The sequence below is a fragment of the Natrix helvetica genome (genome assembly GCF_964273705.1).
Source record: "Natrix helvetica genome assembly, chromosome: 11".
Classification (NCBI taxonomy): Eukaryota; Metazoa; Chordata; class Lepidosauria; order Squamata; family Natricidae; genus Natrix; species Natrix helvetica.
The window spans coordinates 5,242,360-5,261,375 of record NC_138562.1 but is presented as its reverse complement, the minus strand read 5'-3'; the positions used below and the strand labels follow the sequence as shown (position 1 = coordinate 5,261,375).

At 44.8% G+C, this 19,016-nt stretch overlaps 1 protein-coding gene across 1 annotated transcript in view; it reads right to left on the bottom strand.

Annotated features, from left to right (window-relative positions):
• MSN (moesin) overlaps positions 1 to 19,016 on the bottom strand; it is a 69,773-nt gene that overhangs the window by 13,260 nt on the left and 37,497 nt on the right. Inside the window, exons 2-7 of the mRNA XM_081963997.1 lie at positions 16,614 to 16,697; positions 7,513 to 7,608; positions 5,829 to 6,103; positions 4,206 to 4,289; positions 3,144 to 3,290; positions 22 to 118 (exon numbers count right to left, since the gene is read on the bottom strand). Of these exons, the coding sequence (XP_081820123.1) occupies positions 22 to 118; positions 3,144 to 3,290; positions 4,206 to 4,289; positions 5,829 to 6,103; positions 7,513 to 7,608; positions 16,614 to 16,697 (783 nt within the window). The remainder of the gene's footprint in view (positions 1 to 21; positions 119 to 3,143; positions 3,291 to 4,205; positions 4,290 to 5,828; positions 6,104 to 7,512; positions 7,609 to 16,613; positions 16,698 to 19,016) is intronic.

Here is a 19,016-nt window from a genome sequence, read left to right as displayed (position 1 = left end):
AAGTTGCAAAGCATAACTTACTGGGGCTTTCTTGTCGATGGGCTTGATGACAAACTTCTTGTCATTGAAGGAAATGTTACGGATCTCACTCCAGGGGAAGCCAATTTTGGGTGTTAGCCTGTGAAAGACGATGCGCGATTTCAACACTTAAACCTCAATGAACAGTTGCAGCCATGCAAACACCTGTGCTTGCTCACACCCTCCAGACATTTCCCACCCATGAAAGTGTTTGGATTCAGAGTGTCAGTGGAAATTCCAAATTGACCAAACTATGTAACTGAATAGATCTAGGAAATGAATGGCAGCTCAAAACAAGGCATCGAATTTCTAAGGTGCCATCCGAAGCGTCCAGTCCAAGCCGGGAGTCAAGTCCAAAGGATGACCAGGGTATAATCCATATTGTGTGTGTGTGATGTCATTGTGGTATGCATAAAGATAGTCCTCGCCACCACAATTAGGACCGGAATTCCTGTTGCTGTGCAAGGTAGCGATTCACTGAACTGCACCCGCTTTTGCCACAGTTGTTAAGAGAATCCCTGCAGTTGTTAAACAAATCCTGTGGTTGTTAAGTGAATCTGGAAGTTACTGGAAGCCAGATGGGAAGGTCCCATCAATGGTGACCCTGTGACCCTGGGATGCTGCAACTCTCACAAATACATGCCAGTGGCTAAGAGCCCCAAATCTGGCCCTTTTGCCATGGGAATCTGTGCTGACTGGCCATAAGTCACATTTTTCAGCCTCTTCACATCATTAGTAAATGAATGGTTGTAAGCAGGGGTGAAATTAATTTTTTTTTACTACCGGTTCTGTGGGCATGGCTTGGTGGGCATAGCAGGGGAAGGATACTGTAAAATCCCCATTCCCTCCCGATCAGCTGGGACTCGGGAGGCAGAGAATAGATGGGGCGTGGCCAGCCAGAGGTGATATTTGCCGGTTCTCCAAACTACTCAAAATTTCCGCTATCGTTTCTCCAGAACTGTTCAGAACCTGCTGAATTTCACCCCTGGTTGAAGTCAAGGATTCGCTGTATTGTCTCTTATCCTGCAGATGCCTACAAATCCAACCTTGTACCCCCAAAAGGGCAGAGATCGCAAGTAAGGTGGAAATGCTCAGTTTAAAATGCCAGGTAGGTCCTACCCTATATGTGCTCTCCCCTCTGTTTTGGTGCAAATTGTGCAGCCACCCCACACCACAAAGGCCAGGAAGACATTTACTTCAACGTTGCTTCCTACACTAGGTGTCATCTACCCTGTCTTCCCCAAAATAAGACCTCCCCGGATAATAAGCCCAATCGGGCTTTTGAGCGCATGTACTAAAATAAGCCTGCCCACCAAAATAAACCCTCCCCTAAAATATTTAACCACATGCACAGCTGGTCCTTGTCATTTCCTGGGGGGGAGGGGGAACACGCCACACACGGGCCCCATGCCCCTGCCATCCATGCAGAATAGACTCATGGAGGCTGCTCCTGCAAACTCTAGCTATCGCACCCCTTCTCTTAGTGACGGCCACAAAAGGAGTGGCAGGCCAAGCAATGCTAGGGCTGGCAAGAGTGTGCCAGAAACAGAGACAGAACTCCTGGCCCTCTCTGGATTTGCTGATCTGCGGGCTGTGAGCCGAGGTTAAGAGGCCTCCTGCACCTCCAAAATAATAAGCCCTCCCCTAAAAATAAGCCCTCCCCAAAAATATTGCAACACAGCAGCCGCCATGAGGTGACCACGCTCGCCGCCTCCTGCACCTCAAAAATAATAAGACCTCCCCGAAAATAAGGCCGAGTGCTTATTTCGGGGGGGGGGGGGTCAAAAGAAAATAAGACCCTGTCCTATTTTTGGGGAAACACAGTAGAAGGTGCTCAGGGGGACAAAGCAGTAGACAAGGGTAATCCACACAAATCTGGGCCAGAAGAGCAACTTTTCCTAATAATTAAAATCTACCTGTATCAAAAGTCGCTTGATATATGAAATTAAGATTGCCCAGAACGATTCTTGCAGCCGGAAGGTATGTGAAGATACAGACCATATAGAGACAATTCAAGCAGTGAGCTTAGCTTCATATAACAGGAAGCAAAAACCACCACTACCCTCTTCTTTAATCTGAGGAAATCTCTCATTTCTGCTTCAAGGACAATGAGCATGAGAGCTAAAATGAATCTCAAGATCACTCTGAGCCTAGGAAGTAATTTAATTTCTGGGAAATAATTACGTTGGGATTAGAAAGCAAGTTACACTTGTTTTTTATTGTTTTAATGTTTTTAAATGGCTTTAATTATTTTAGAATTATAAGCTACCCAGAGACATTTAAACAAGTTAAGTTGGACAGCTATAGGAATGAATGAATGAATGAATGAATGAATGAATGAATGAATGAATGAATGAATGAATGAATGAATGAATATTCAAAAAAAATCTGTCAGTAGATTCATAGAATTGTGTGAGAACTGGAAGCAACTAATGGCAAACCAATGCCAGCACAGAGAGTCACTCTGGCTAAGACAGGACTAGAGAGTGCCAATAGAGGAAGCTATTATCAGGAGCAATGCCAAAACCACATAAGATAAAAATGAAAATAGAATTGCTTGCAGACTATATTCCCAAGAACGTGGCAGTATCTAGTTCAGAGGTCTTCAAACTTGGCAACTTTAAGACTTGTGGACTTCCCAGCATAGCTGGCTAGAGAATTCTGGGAGTTGAAGTCCACAAGTCTTAAAGTTGCCAAGTTTGAAGACTTCTGAACTAGAGTCTTGGACTTTGGGAGAGCTGATTTCAATCAACTTACAGATTGAGAAGGGTTCCATGGATAAGAATCCTCAAGGGGCAAAACAACACATGAAGCTTGGGAAACTTTGAAAAACCAGATTATAAAAACCCAGTCTAGCACAATTCCAATGAAGAAGAAAAAAATTCTGGGAGTTGAAGTCCACAAGTCTTAAAGTTGGGGACCCCTCATCTAGTTGATCAAAGGAGAAGATGGCTGTCACCATCTGTGGAGACTTAGTCAGATCCAGCTGTGTCCTGCTCTTATAAACCCTCCCCATCTCGATCACTCTCTCTGACAGACACACACACACACACACACACACACACACACACACACACACACCACCATGCACTCTATTGGAAGATTAAGGAGAATAGTTTCGTTACCGGTCATTCTGTTCATAAATGTTGAGTCCAAGAGCATCTACTCCTAACCAGAGTTCTGAGCCTTTCTTGTTCTTAATACTAAAGTAGTTCACACCATACATCTCCAGATCTTGTGCAATTTTTAAGTATTCTAAGATGGCGTCTTCTCTGGAAGGACCAAGAAAACAAAACAGAGGTTCGTGTTAAAAGGTTATTTTGGTGGCACATTCTCAAGAACATCCTCTCTTTTTTTGCAACGGTTGGTACTGCACCCAAGAGAGGGCACTGCTCATTTGCTTGGAGCATTGTGACTTTTAGTGTGGGTAGGCTTGTCTGCTTTACAGTAACAACCAACTAGCCCAGCCAGGGCATGGAGACACACAGAGACAATTCTATCAATCTTCCCATCTGTCTTAAGGGTATATGGGTGACCAAAGGCTCTGGTAAATGAAAATCAAGGTGTGATTGCAACAGTGTGGCCAAAGCGCCAACTGTTTTTACATGCGCCATGTATCATTAAGACATAATTATACCTTGCAGATGTCCCTGCAAGCAGAATGCCTCACAAGGGGACTTGTAAAAAGTACAATACAATACAATACAATACAATACAATACAATACAATACAATACAATACAATACAATACAATACAATAGTAGAGTTGGAAGGGACCTTGGAGGTCTTCTAGTCCAACCCCCTGCCTAGGCAGGAAACTCTATACCATTTCAGACAAATGGCTATCCAACATCTTCTTAAAGACTTCCAGTGTTGGGGCATTCACAACTTCTGGAGGCAAGCTGTTCCACTGATTAATTGTTCTAACTGTCGGGAAATTTCTCCTCAGTTCTAAGTTGCTTCTCTCCTTGATTAGTTTCCACCCATTGCTTCTTGTTCTACACTCAGGTGCCTTGGAGATTAGTTTGACTCCCTCTTCTTTGTGGCAACCCCTGAGATATTGGAACAATGCTATCATGTCTCCCCTAGTCCTTCTTTCTCTTAAGCTAAACATACCCAGTTCCTGGGTCATAAATAATGCTCTGTTTTTGAACCACAAAAGCACCTTCTGTTCTTGCCAGCCATACCTGATCATCCCCCGATGTTCCTCATGCCACACCTGGATTCTTTCTTCCCACTGATCCTTGTTAAGCTTATGCTGTTCCAAAACTCTAAAAGGCAAAGAGATGGAAGACATATTAGGACCTATGGACAGCTCTGCAAAAACAGATTCTTCAGCCACATGAAGTTCAACCATGAAAAGAACCTCCAAGGTTTCCACTTAGTGGAAGAGAGGCGACGTCAACATGGGCTACAGATAACACTGGAATTGCTCAGGGGACCTCTCCAAGGCTTGAATTTCTCTCTGGTTGCTTTTAAACATCTCGCCTCTCGGGTCTTTCCTTCCCGAGGGTTATTCCTTCTCACACAGCTTTCCAATTTTTCAGAATGTCTCTTTCACAGCTCTTACAGCGATAGTAGTTTGGGATCTAAGTATTATTTAACGGGACATGGTGGCTCAGTGGTTAAGACGCTGAGCTTGTCATCCAGAAAGGTCAGCAGTTCGAATCCCTAGCGCTGCGTAATGGAATGAGCTTCCATTATTTGTCCCAGCTTCTGCCAACCTAGCAGTTCAAACGCATGTAAAAAAGCAAGAAGAAAATAGAGGGACCACCTTTGGTAGGAAGTTAATAGTGCTCCGTGCGCCTTTGGCATTTAGTCATGCCGGCCACATGACCACGGAGACGTCTTCGGACAGCGCTGGCTCTTGGGCTTTGAAACAGAGATGAGCACTGCCCTCTAGAGTCAGAAACGACTAGCACATATGTGCGAGGAGAACCTTTACCTAAGTATTATTTTACTAAGGAAAAGAAATAAATGAAAAACACACACCAAAGGCATTTGGGTTGCACTCACACACTGTGCTCAGCACAACTTCATTTGTGTCTGAATGCCACATGGCAAGTCCCTTAATTGTGGTTTATTCACCAAACCACAGCTGAGCGCATTGTGAGGCCCACACAACCTCAAAACGGAGAGGGTGAGGCTCATCCATTGCGGAATAACGTCCAAACTGTACACAGGAAAAACTGGGATATGAAGCTCATCATAAAAATATATAGCATATTTTTCGGAATATAAGACACACCGGAGTATAAGATGCACCAAGTTTTTGAAGAGGTAATTTTTTTAAAAAAAAAAAAAGATTTGCACTCTGCAGACCTCCCAAACACTCTGAATGCCTCATTTTTTGTGAAAAACGGGGCATGCAGAGAGTTGAGAGGCCTGCAAAGTGTTCCTGGGGGCTGGGGGGGAGCGTAAAAACGAGCAAAAAATGGTGCGCCTTTCGTGAAAACAGTCCAGTTTTTTGCCCCCCAAAAAAGGGCATGCATAGCCTTTAGGAGGCTTATAGAGTGCTCTTGGGAGCTGGGGGGGAGGGGCAAAAACAAGCAAAAAACAGTCCATTTTTCGCTCATTTTTGCTTTCCCCAGCCCCCAGGAGCACTTTGCAGACCTCCCAAACCTTCTGCACATCCATTTTTGCAAAGGGGGCGGAGTTTCAGGAGGCCCAAAATGCTGTATTCAGTGTATAAGACGCACCCAGATTTTCACCCTCTTTTTGAGGGGGAAAAGGTGCGTCTTATACTCCAAAAAATATGGTAGCTATGCACTTAAAGGGGGAAACCGCAACTCTGCCATATTTCGCTCTACCTTTGAGGAAGCAGTTTGTCAGTTGTTAGATAGCCGGGCTTATGAGCCTCCTTATTAAAGTCCCCGTATTTGGACTGGACCGCGTAAGAAGCCAGGAGAACGGCCGTCTCTGGAGGACAGTAGATGTCATCGTTCAAGATGGCCTCCTTCACTTGGAGGAAGAAGAGGCGCTGCGTGATGTCTTGGATCAGCTCCTCTGCAACATCCTCTGGGTAGAATTTGGCCCGGAATTTGAAGAGCAGCGGGCTCTCTTTGCGCACGTCCTGAGCTGTCACCTGCAGCGCATTGGGGCAAAATCAGGGTGAGAAAACACATCCAGAACAGTTGTGGGTTGCTGCCAGTCCTGGCCGGTGCAGCTATACCGGTAGTGGCCTGGAGCAGCTGAGAGGGTACCGGTATGGTGGCTCGTTTGGCCCATTCGCCCACCCACACTCTATAGCTGTATTTATGCCAAAAGGTACAATGCACACACGAGCACAGCTGAGTGTCACAGGAGCGTTGGATTGCACATGCATGTGAACTGGATGTCAGGCACATGCACAGCGCACGTCAGGCTTGTGCACAGACAGACCATGATCAGCGTACCGGTAGCGACGGTAAGAGCAACCCACCACTGACCCAGAAATATCACAACTGAAAACTCCTGGGACAAATACTAAGCCAGGAAGTCTGTGGTCATCCAGGCCATGGCTCTCCCAAGGGTGCTTTTTCAAAAGGCAACTGGACTTTCTTGGATTTTTCCTTGAAGACGTTTCGCTTCTCACCCAAGAAGCTTCTTCCGTTCTGACGGAATGGTGGAGGATGAGAGGCAGTCATCTGGAATATAAGGAATCTGAATCCTTCCATTCTCCTCCATTCCGTCAGCATCGAAGGAGCTTCTTAGGCAAGAAGCAAAGTGTCTTCAAGGAAAAACAAAGGAAGCCCAATTGCCTTTAGAAAAATTGCACTTTCTAAGCCAGAAGGCCCTCTAAAGCCACTATCCACGACCCCAGCCACGGGGCAGAGGTTGGAGTGCCCGTCCTAAATCCAAGGACAGTTTGTTCATCTGTTCCACTGGATTGACTAGCCTAGTGTTTCTAGCTCAGCCTTTGCCAACTATTGAAGCCTTTCAACTTCCAGAATTCTGGAAGGGCCATGGTTGAATGTTGGGTGCTGAATGTCCTACACCTACCCTGTTTCCTTGAAAATAATAAGCCCAATTGGGCTTTTGAGCCCATGGGCTAAACTAAGCCCTCTCCTCAAAATATTGCAACACAGCAGCAGCCATGAGGTGACCACGCTCGCCGCCTCCTGCACCCCAAAAATAATAAGACCTTCCAGAAAATAAGGCCAAGCGCTTATTTCGGGGCTCAAAAGAAAATAAGACCCTGTCTTATTTTTGGGGGAAACACAGTAGAAGGTGCTCAGGGGGACAAAGCAGTAGACTGGCAATGCCACCTGCAACGTAGCAGCCTGCTAGATGGAAGGAAAGCTGTGGAGGTGATCCAGATTTGGAGGTGGGGCTGCAGCCTGTCTCAGAGAATGACGGGAGCATGGTCTGTGACTCTCATTCAACAAAGACTGACGGGGGCCCAACCTCACAGGGGCAAACCTGTTTCATCTCTGCCCAAGAAAGCAAACTCCCTTTTTTAGCGGGGGGGGAGGGGGGCAGAAGCAGAAAATAAAATGAGAGGCACCTCCATACCTTTTTATTTAATTTCAGCCATGTTGAGAACCCCTTGGTGTCCTGGTACTGGAGTCCAAAGAACCAAACTTCTCGCAGGCCGATTGTTTTCACCACCTGTTCAGGAAAACCAGACATCAGCGCGTGAACAAGAGGAAGGGGCGTACGGGTCACTGCACCCCAGAAGGACCACCAAACCCCTTCAGAGGTTCCGTTGTGGCACAGGTGACAAGAGGGCCAAATGGCAGGCATGGGTGTGTGCAAGCAGCAATGGGGGACTCCCTTCCTTCCGGTTTTTTTTTTGCACGGAACAAGCTCTGCCCTAAATACCCTCTAAGACCCTGATGATGAACCTATGGCCACAGGTGGCAGACAGAGCCATTTGTCAGGGCACGTGAGGCATACTGGCCAGCTGACTTTGGCCTTCGTTTGAGGCCATTTTTCGCCCCCTGGAGGCTTCCTTGAAACCTCCGGAGTGTGAAAAATTGGCCCTACGGGCAAACCGGAACTTCGGGAACAGACTTCCAGGTTGCTTGTAGGGCTTGTTTTAGCCCTCCGGAGCCTTCAGAGACCCTCAGGAGGCTTCCCTAAAGGCTCTAGAGGACAAAAAACGACCCTACAGACAAACCAGAGTAACTTCCGGTTTGCTTATAGGGTCGTTTTTTGCCCTCCGGAGCCTTCAGGGAAGCCGCCTGGAGGCCCCTGAAGGCTCCGGAGGGCTAAAACCGGCCCTACAAGCAAACCGGAAGTCCGTTCCCGAACTTCTGGTTTGTCTGTAGGGCCCGATTTTTACTCTCTGGAGGCTCTCAGGGAAGCTCCTGAAGCCTCCGGAGGGCCTCCAGGGAGGGGAGGCTGTTGTCGCCCTTCCCAGACTCCTATAAAGCCTCTGGAGCCTGGGGAGGGTGAAAAAAGCACACCAAAAATGGGGGGAGCACTGGTCATGCATGCATGCGCGCTGGGGTCGTGCGCATAGAATTATGGGTGTGGCGCGTACAATCCCCCCTGCGCTCCCCCCGCTTTTGGCACGTGAGCCAAAAAAGGTTCCCCATCACTGCTCTAAGACAAACTGGGATTCAGCTGGGAAGCGGCCACCCTGCCATAAGAGAGCTGTCTTCTTTTCCCAGGCAGGGGGCAAGACGGAGGTGGCATCCCCCATGCAGCTGTTGGCTTTGGGGGGTTAGGGTGGGATGCGCAGAGAAGCTCCCTCTGCAGAAGGCTCCCACACAGCCTCACTCCCCAGGCCAGCTGCTACATGGAGATTCTCAACAGCTATGACTATAAGAAGAGGCTTTTTCTAGGAAAAAGAAAGAATGGGATTTTTTTTTGGGGGGGGGGGGTGGAATGGTAGGGAAAAATACAGGACATTCAACAAAGACAAATATTCAGTTAGAGTTGAAAAGAGAACCCCAACTATTTCCATAACTGCTTAGATCTCATTTCTCTACTCAAATGCTGAATGTTCCTTACAAGTCCTAGCACAGAAATGGCGAAACCTTTTCTGCCCAAACTGGAACATGCATGCATGCATGTGCTTGCGGTCTTCGGGTTTCCAGCACACACACATGCACGCTGGCCACCTGGTCTTTTCATGTGCGGGAGCATGCAAAACCCAAAGACCAGCTGACTGACACGCACATGCCTGTTGTTTGGTCATTTTCAGGGCCGTTTTTGCTTGGAAAAAGACCCCCAAAATGGCCCGAAAAAGAGGCCCAAACAGCCTGGTTTTTTGGCTCTTTTTGCCCATTTTTCAGGCCGTTTTCAGCCATTTTCCAGCACTCTCGTACTTGTGAAAATCAGCTGGCCAGAAACCAGAAGAGCAGCTGGCGACGGCATATGTGCCCATAGAGTGGGCTCTATGCGCCACGTGCCATAGGTTTGCTATCACGCTCCTAGCATATTTTTGCTTCTTTAGATGCCCAATCCATTTTGGGATGCTTCTCTTGGCCGAAATCCTGTCACTCAGAATAAAACCCGAAAGCAGAGTGGCCACTTGTGGCTCCTTCTGCCTTTGATGGTCCTGGGTGACCAAGAGTGTCATATGCTGCGTCCAAGGGGAAGAGCGTTTCCACGTGCGATCACACACACACACACACACACACACACACAGTACTGGGCTCCACCTGGGGAGCCTGTGTTGCAAACCAGCCACTCTCCGGCCAGCTTCTCTCTCTTCCAGGCAACTCCGCTGGGTTTTGCGCAGTGTGGCCACATCAGCCTTGCATGCAAGGGGGAAAAGATGCATGGAGGTCAAAAAAGTCAAGAAGGAAGAACTATCATAAAAAGGAGCATGCAACTGCAGGTACTATCTTGACTTATTTGACACCCTCCCGTCCCCCCAATTCAATTCAAAATGTATGAAGAGTCATGAATATCATACTGGCATTCTCTCTCTTTTCCAAAAGCAAATTCATGCAAAGCCACAGGCAGCTGCAGCCACCAAATAGTCTGAATTCCACGCGAGAATAGAGAGGCTGTTCAAGATTTTATCCGTCCTCTAAGGCAGATTAGATGCGACACTGACCTGCCATAAGGCGCTCCGACATGGAGCTGCTGGGAAGAGATGGGGGAGGCCTCAGCTGGGGGAAAGAGAGGGGGTCCCAAGTGTGGAAGACAGACAATGTGGGGGTGTCTACATGGCACCAATTGTGCTGAAGTTTTCTCTGGCAAATCAGGCAATGTACATGCAATGAAAGGTCTGGGACTCTGCTGTGAGAATTGGGTCTCTTTCCTCCCCTCCTCCTCCTCCCTCTTTGCAAGGAAGTCCATTTGGGCAGCTTGAAGGGGGCAGAGGTCAACAAAGATGAAAGCTGTGTGATTCCCCACGAGCCTTGGAGAAAACGTCCCTCTTCTGGTTTGGCCACATTCTTGTCCACCTTTGAATATCTTATTCAATCAGGGCTCTTGCAACAACAGGCCCTGTGCCTCCTGGGAAAATGCAGGAATGTCCAGGAATGTTTAGAATTCACAACTGGGAAAGGGAGGGGGAGAAGAGATGGTACCTATGACATTTTGGAAGGAATCTATTGTCCCCTTTATTTGAACTGACCGGACTGGCAACTATAAAGCTTTGTATATACATCAGCAGCCATACCTCTAGCATGTCCATTCCACTGGCAACCCCTGGTGAGTTAATATCTTTAAAAAGGAAATAGCCTTCTGTGCCAACCATCGTGCATTAGCATATTAAAAGCAACTACAAGATCCAATCCAACATTTGAAATCGGTTGTCAATATCCCCTCCAAAGGCAAAACAACTCAATGATAAAGAAGGGTGTGGTGGGATTATTATTATTATTATGGCAAGAAAACTGAAAGGAAGCTGCATTCTGACTGCTAAAAAGATGCACCGCCATCTTTAAAAGAGTCATTTCAACGTTTAGCCTTGCATAACAGTATTAAAACTTAGCTTTAACATTATTAATTGCAGAGTGAAAAGCTGGGCATTGGAAGGGGATGAGAACAGTCAGCCAAGCTGTTTTTCATTCTCAATAGGGGAGGCTGGGCAAGCTGGAACATTCAGTTGGGCAAAAAAAATAAAATAAAGCATGGAACAATTACTTTGATTTCCCTTTGTGGGCAGGCTGAATGGGTTATTTCCTTTGCAAATCAACTTCCTCCTCTTGCAATTGTCCAGAGACAGTTGTTGAATTCCAGAGCTACGTTAGAGAAAGAGCAGATTAGATGTGAGGGCCCTTTCTTTCCAGGTTAAGGCTGGTGCAGGAGCCAAATGAGTGGTTTTTGGAGTCAGCCAAGTTTTCCTTGGTAGCTCTGGGTATTCTTTTTCTTCTGCTGCATGTATTTTTGGGGTGGGGGTGGAGTGGGCACATTCTGAGTAACTCCTTTTGCAGGTCTCTGAGGGAAAACCCCAGCGAGGAGACCTAAAGGTCTCATTCCCCTCCCTTATAGGGTTTTTTAACTTTAAGTCATCCCTTGCATTTATATCTGCTTTCCTACTAATACATACATTACAGCTAATAAATATGCAAAATAATATACAAAACTACTAGCTGGATACCCATGCTTCACTACAAAACCATGTGATCGGGCCAACCCACAGGCTGGATGAGTCATGCGCTGGCCACGCTCATATAAGGCAAATGGCAGTTGGAACAGAGTTCCTTTCAGGTGGGGAGGGGGAGTAGAACGTCTAACTCCTTAGCATCAATGTGTGTTAATATAATACTGCATAAGGAATACTGATGATCTGATGGTCATTTCAAAAAATCCTTTCTTAGAGAGCACCTAGAAGTCAAGAGGAACATATGTGCCAAATTTCAAGTTTGTAGGCTTTACAGTTCTGGAGATTTTGTGATGATGCGTGATGATGGTATTTCGCTGTCAACTCCATCAACTAATCAAGATGTAACAACACAGACAACCAACCTGCTTACAGCAACAAAGCCAGAACTCCACACACACATACACACCAATATTTACAGAAAGATGGCAGCTCCGATCACGCTTTGCTCGCATAAGCACGAAGCCGAAGTCATCAGCCTGAAGATGGCGAGTGGGGCCTTGTCGAAACGTCGCCAAGATACTCTCAATCTTACATGGGAAAAGACCCGAATACGCCAAGACCTACATTATATATATATATATATGTATATATGTATATATGTATATATGTATATATGTATATATGTGTATGTGTATGTATGTATGTATGTATGTATGTATGTATGTATGTATGTGTATGTATATATATATATATATATATATATATATATATATATATATATATATATATATATATACATACATACATACCAGGGGTTGTAACACAAATACACACACATATATGTGTGTGTGTGTGTGTGTGTGTGTGTGTGTGTGTATGTATATGTATATGTATTGTGTGTGTAGCTATTTATAATGTATTAAGTATTTTCATTTATAATATAAATGTTTATATATAATAATGTAATGCAATGTAATAATATTATAATATTTTATATTATATTATATTATATTATTTTATATTATATTATATTATATTATATTATATTATTTTATTTTATTTTATTTATTTTATTATTTTATTTTATTTTATTTTATTATTATTTTATTATTTTATTTTATTTTATTTTATATTATATTATATTATATTATTATATTATATTATATTATATTATATTATTATTTTATTTTATTTATTATATTATATTATATTATATTATATTATATTATATTATATTATATTATATTATATTATATTATATTATATTATATTATATTAATTATATTATATTAATTATATTAATTATATTAATTATATTAATTATATTATAATAATGCACAAGCACCCAAACAAAATGAGATAAATGCCACCACCAGATTACTTCAGAGAGAGAAAGCCAAATGAGATGACCTATGAAAAGTAAAATGTGTCCATTTTCAGGGCATGGAACCATTTCACCACTGGAAACATCCCACGACCAATTTCTGAAGAAGAAAAGTCTCCAGGGTTAAAGTCATAAATCTTCTCTTTAATCATAAATCTTTATCGGCCGAGGATTCCTCCATAAGTCTTCCATATAAGCAATCATGAAGTGGCACCATAAAAATGTTATTTTTGTTGCCCCTGTGGAAGTTATCTAACGGAACAGAAGTCTAATTTGATTAATTCGCTGCATTTAGAAAGATTATGGAATTGGAATGAATCTAAGCTCCTTAACCGTGTTTCTTCAGTCCAGCCGCCCCCTCGCAGAAAGCTACTCAGGTCTCAGCTCACTTCCAGACCTACTTTCGTGGCTCCATCAGGATTAGGATTTAGTCACTCAGAAGAAGGTTATCTTGCAGGTAAGTTTAATGATGCCGTACATACAAAAATACAGGTAGATACGGTGTACAGCAGGGGTGTCCAAACTTGGCAACTTTAAGACTTGTGGACTTCAACTCCCAGAAGTCCACAAGTCTTAAAGTTGCCAAGTTTGGACACCCCTGGTGTACAGTATCCTCAACTTATGCAATTATGGTCATAAGTCATGATGGTTGTTAAGTGATCATCATGCAACTGTATCTGATTTTTATCACTTTCCTTGCAGTGCTTTTTACAGAATGCAGCAGTCATTAAGTGAACCAGTTCACTGAGGTGTAAAGCTGGTTTCTGGCAGAAACGTCATAAATCTCAGCCACAGGAGCCCAGGACATTGCAGATGGCTCTAAATTTGGCTTGGCTTTGCCCAAATTGTAGTCATAGCACACCGGGGGGCGAGGTGGCACACATCAGAACTTCAAGTCCAGGTTATTAGTATTTCCTACCCCCTTCTCTCCCACAGCTTGCCCCACAGAGGCCTCTCCTATCTTATCCCCTTCTCTCCCTCAGGCTAGCCCCATTGATCCTCTCCAAACTCCCAGCCCGCAGGCCGGAAGAGTCACGTGCTGGCCACGCCCAAGTGGCAGTTGGAACAGAGTTCTTTTCAGGTTGGGAGGGGGAGTAGAACATCTAACTCCTTAGCATCAGAGCTTGTTAATAATAATATAAGAAATGCTAGTGATCTGATGGTCATTTCAAAACATCCTTTCTTAGCGAGCACCTAGAAGCCAAGAGGAGCATACATGCCAAATTTCAAGTTTGTAGGCTTTACGGCTCTGGAGATTTCATGATGCTGTGTGAGCGGCCTTCCGCTTTTATATATATATAGATTAGGAAAGTGTTCACATTCATGTTTATACTTCTGGCTCTCCATGGGTGCTACCCTGGAGTAAAATAGGTAAGTTTTTGGCCCAGTATGTTGTGAAAACCCCAGCATTGCCTTGATCTAAGTTGTGAGATACTCCTTTACATTAGATCGATCATTCATTCATTCAATGAATCAATCATTCATTCGATTTCTACAGCTGCCCGTCTCGGTCAAGGATTCTGGGTGGCTTACAAGTCACAAAATATATTACAATCAAAATACGAGTAACATTTCAAAACAATAGAAACAAAAGAAACATCCAAAAATAAATATATATAGCAGCCCAAATACTTGGCAATATAGCCGGAGATGGGGCTCTTAATGCATTCCGGCTCAGCAACATAGCCAGGTATATATTTATTTGGGTAAAACATACTAACTGAGCCCTATCATTGTGTTTTATTAACATGGATTTAGCATATGACAAAATTATGGCATCCTAGACCACGTTCAGTACCTGAATCTCTGACCAATGAGCCTCAAGCCTCTGTTTGGAGACTTGTAGCAAAGGGGAACTCACCAATTAACAGGGCAAGTGTCCCGCTGGCTGACAGGGTGTTAGGCTGCCCCTCCTGTTGTCTGGCCTGAGCCCCCCAATTGTAACACATCGGCCCTGATCCTCCCCTCAAAGGCAACAGAGAATAAGTTCATGTCTTCGACTACATGACAATGCTTCCCATGTTTGAAGACTGCTACCATTTCTCTCCACTTAGCCTTTTCTCCTGTAAGCTAAGCATACCGTATTTTTCGGAAACCCTCTGCACCAGTGGTAGGTTGCAGGTGATACACCCCGGTATGGATGCACCGATGCCTGCCCGGAGCACCGGGTACCGTTCCGGTACGGTGCTCCAGAGGGCCCACTCACCCACCCGAGCCCCTTACCTGTATTTGAGTTCTTTGGCGCTTCCGCGCATGCCTGCGTGACACCCCACCAAGCAGCTGGAGCATTGCGGAGGCTACCGAAGGCGTCGCAAGAGGTAAGGACGCATGTGTGTGCGCACTGCTCGCATTCATGTAGTGGACGCTGTGCCCCGCTGTAATCGTACCAGTTGCAACGGGATCCGGAACCCACCACTGCTCTGCATGCCTCATTTTCTGTTAAAAAACGGGGCATGCAGAGAGTTTGAGAGGCCCGCAAAGTATTCCTGGGGGGAGGGAAAACCAGCAAAAAACGGCCTGTTTTTTTGCCAAAACAGGGCTGTTTTTTGCCAAAAAAGGCATGCATAGCCTTTAAAAGGCCTGCAAAGTATTCCTGGGGGGCAAAAACGAGCAAAGAATGGGTCATTTTTTGCTGCTTCTTGCCCTCTCCAGCCCCCAGGAGCACTTTGCAGGCCTCCCAAACCCTCTGCACATCCATTTTTATGAAGGGTGCAGGGTTTCAGGAGGCCAAAAATGCTGTATTCAGTGTATAAGACATACCCAGATTTTCACCCTCGGGAAGGGGGGGGAAGGTGCGTCTTATACTCTGAAAAATACGGCACTCAGAACGTCTAACCATAGAATTTGGTTTCTGGAGCCTCCATCATTTTGGCAGTCCTTCGGTGCAATTTCTGCTCACTGATTCTGGTTCTGTCCTCTGGGTGACAGAGAACGAATGCCCTCCCTCCTCTGCATGAGAAACCGTCAGTTAAATAATGCTTTTAGGAAATTCTAGGAAAATTTGGGATTGTGCTGAAATGGATAGATTAACCTTAAAAATGAAAGATAAAGGCGACTCGAAATGCTACAGGACCTGGAATCAATTTTATGAATGGATAGAGACAAGGAGTAGAAATGAGAGGGAAGTTGATGAATGTCAATAACGGTTAAGTGTGGAAAATAAAGATGCTCTAGAATTATGGATATAATATGGAAAAAAATGTAAATAGGCTAATGTAAGTAGAAATTTAGCTAAAGCTCATTTTATTTTCTCTTTTTTCCTTTGGTTGCATTATTATTATTATAATCACTGTACATATATTACTGTTATAGTTATTAGCTTGTTAAGTATGTTAAGATTTGCCATTGATTTTTCTTTGGCTTTGCTTTGTTTGTAATTGCGGCACCGTCTTTTCAATAAAGTATAAAAAATTCAAAAAAAAAAAGAATGCTTTTGTATCTCTCCTCGGTCAGTCTTCTCTAGTCCTCCTAACTCAGGGGTGTCCAAACTTGGGAACTTTAAAACTTGTGGACTTCAACTCCCAGAATTCTGGGAGTTGAAGTCCACAAGTCTTAAAGTTCCCAAATTTGGACACCCCTGTCCTAACTGTTCCTTACAGGACTTTATTTCCAGATGCATCATCTTAGAAGCCTTAGAAACCTCTGGAGCCATTCAATTTGTTCTTCCTTGTGAACTGTGGTGGTGCCAGAACTCAACACAGGGCTCTCGAGGGGAGGACAACCAATCCAACGAGGCCTTCTAAATGGCGCAGTCGATTCCTGGCCCAGCCCCCTTACCTGGTCAAACAGCTGCTTCCCCGTTGTATTGGGCTGGATGGCAAATTCCAACTCAGCGTCCATGGTGGTCACTCGCACGCTAATCTGGAATTGGAAAGAGAAATCCATTAAAAATCCAGCACATCCCACACAAAAAAACAGAATCTTAACTACAAGACAATCCCTCAACTAAAAATGGCAGCACCGCTATTGGGAATGTTGTTCAGGGTGACAACCAGGCAATTGGGATCTGTTTATGCTCTCCAGGAGGCAAGCTAAGAGCTTCACACAACTGGGCACAATGTTTCCTCTCTCTCCCAACCATTCTCTTGACCCAAACTGGAGAAGAAGAAGAAAAAAGGAGGAAGAGGAGGAGGAGGAGGAGAAAGGGAAAGGAGGAGGAGGAGGAGGAGGGGAAGAAGAAGAAGAAGAAGAGGAGGAGGAGGAGGAGGAGGAGGAGGAGGAGGAGGAGGAGGAGGAGGAGGAGAAGGAGGATGAAGAGGAGGAGGGGGAAGAAGAAGAAGAAGAAGAAGAGGAGGAGGAGGAGGAGGAGGAGGAGGAGGAGGAGGAGGAGGGGGAGGAGGGGGAGGAGGGGGAGGAGGGGGAGGAGGAGGGGAGGAGGAGGGGGAAGAAGAAGAAAAGGAGGGGGGAAAGGAGGAGGAGAGGAGGAAGGGGAAAGAGGAGGGGGAGGGGGAGGGGGAGGAGGAGGAGGACATCCAAGATGTTTTTCCCATCTCTCAAAGGGCAAGACTTCATCTGGATAAGCCTTCCATACTGATTGGGGTGTGTGTGTTGAAAAATAGTGGGGACTTATAGCATCACATTTACTAGGAAATTTCCATCATATCCACCCCCAGGTTACAAAAAAGATTCTGACGCCTTAGAGGGAAGAGAGTTCAAAAGAGTGGAACCGCCTAAAGGATAAAGGAGGAGGCAGCCATCAACAATGTAAAAAGAGTAACACGCCCTATATAAGCCCTTCCAGGCAGGATTTCACCTTCCATAGGTCCCAATCCACAAGCCAAACAATGGGGGGGGGATTATGGAGAAGGACTCAAAGTCAAACAAATTGGGGAGTGGGGGAGTGCAGCCCATTAACCATTTATTGGCTTGCACTTAAACTTTTAATGGGCAAAAGCAAAGGCTTCTTTGCCGTTCCAAAACCGTATCCCGAGCTTCAGCTCCAACACTGAGACCAAGCGATGTGGAGGAAACAAAGAGGAAAGAGATTCCAGAAATTTTCAAGAAAGGTTCTATTGCCCAAGCATCAGAAATCATCAGATCATGGGCACTGGCGGCAGCCATGAAATTTGAAATTATACATTGTAAATTGCACAAATTAGATAAAATAGACGTGATTGTGTCGTTTGCCTTTTCCCTCTCCCGTTCCCGGCAAAGGCTCACCTTCAGCATCCTGCTCTCTAAAGGATTGAATAATTCAGCCAAAGATGCTGTGGCGTTCACGCTACATGTTAAGCTAGAAACTCCGCTCTCTTCGTTAAAACCAAACTGAGTTAGGGTTTCACATGATGCGTGAACCCTAAATGGGCTTTACGCAAAAAACCAACCGTGACATTTTGGATCCACCTTACAGGTAAATGCTCTACAAACTGCAGTTGGACAAAACTGAACGGAACCAGAGCAGCCAAAAATAAACAGAATCAAATTAAAGAGTAAATCAAGAGTAAGTTAGAATAACTCCTTTAGTACGTCTCCCTTCTGCCAGATTAAAAATCACAATTAGGCGACTTCACTCCTCTGCTCAAAACAGAATCCCTTATGCCACCAGGCTTGAAATTCTGGGCTTGGAAAAACCTGGAACTACGCCGCCTACGGTCTGACCTAAACGTAGTACACAAAATTATCTGCTACAATGTCCTACCTGTCAATGACTACTTCAGCTTCAACCACAACAACACACAAGCACACAATAGATACAAACTCAAGGTAAACCACTACAAATTTGATTGCAGAAAATATGACTTCAGCGACAGAGTGGTCAATGCCTGGAATGCACTTCCCGACTCTGTTCTTACATCCTCAAACCCCCATAACTTTAACCTTGGACTGTCTACTGTTGACCTCACCCCATTCCTAAGATGTCTGTAAGGGGCATGCATAAGCGCACCGGCGTTCCTACCATCCCTGTCCTACTATCTCCGTTTATTCGTACCCATATTCTGTGTTCACATTTATGTTTATACTTATATCTGTTATCTTATACATGTTTGACAAACTAAATAAATGAAATGAAACTTCTAGAAGGACCCAGGGTTGTTCCAGGGCCCTAATTTGTACATATAGTCTATTTCTCAACCTCAACAACTTCTAGATGTATGAGCCTCAACTGCCAGAACTATATTAAAGTGTAGACATCTTGAAGTTGTTGAGAATGAGGCCAGAGCCAACCTCCACTGTTTTTAA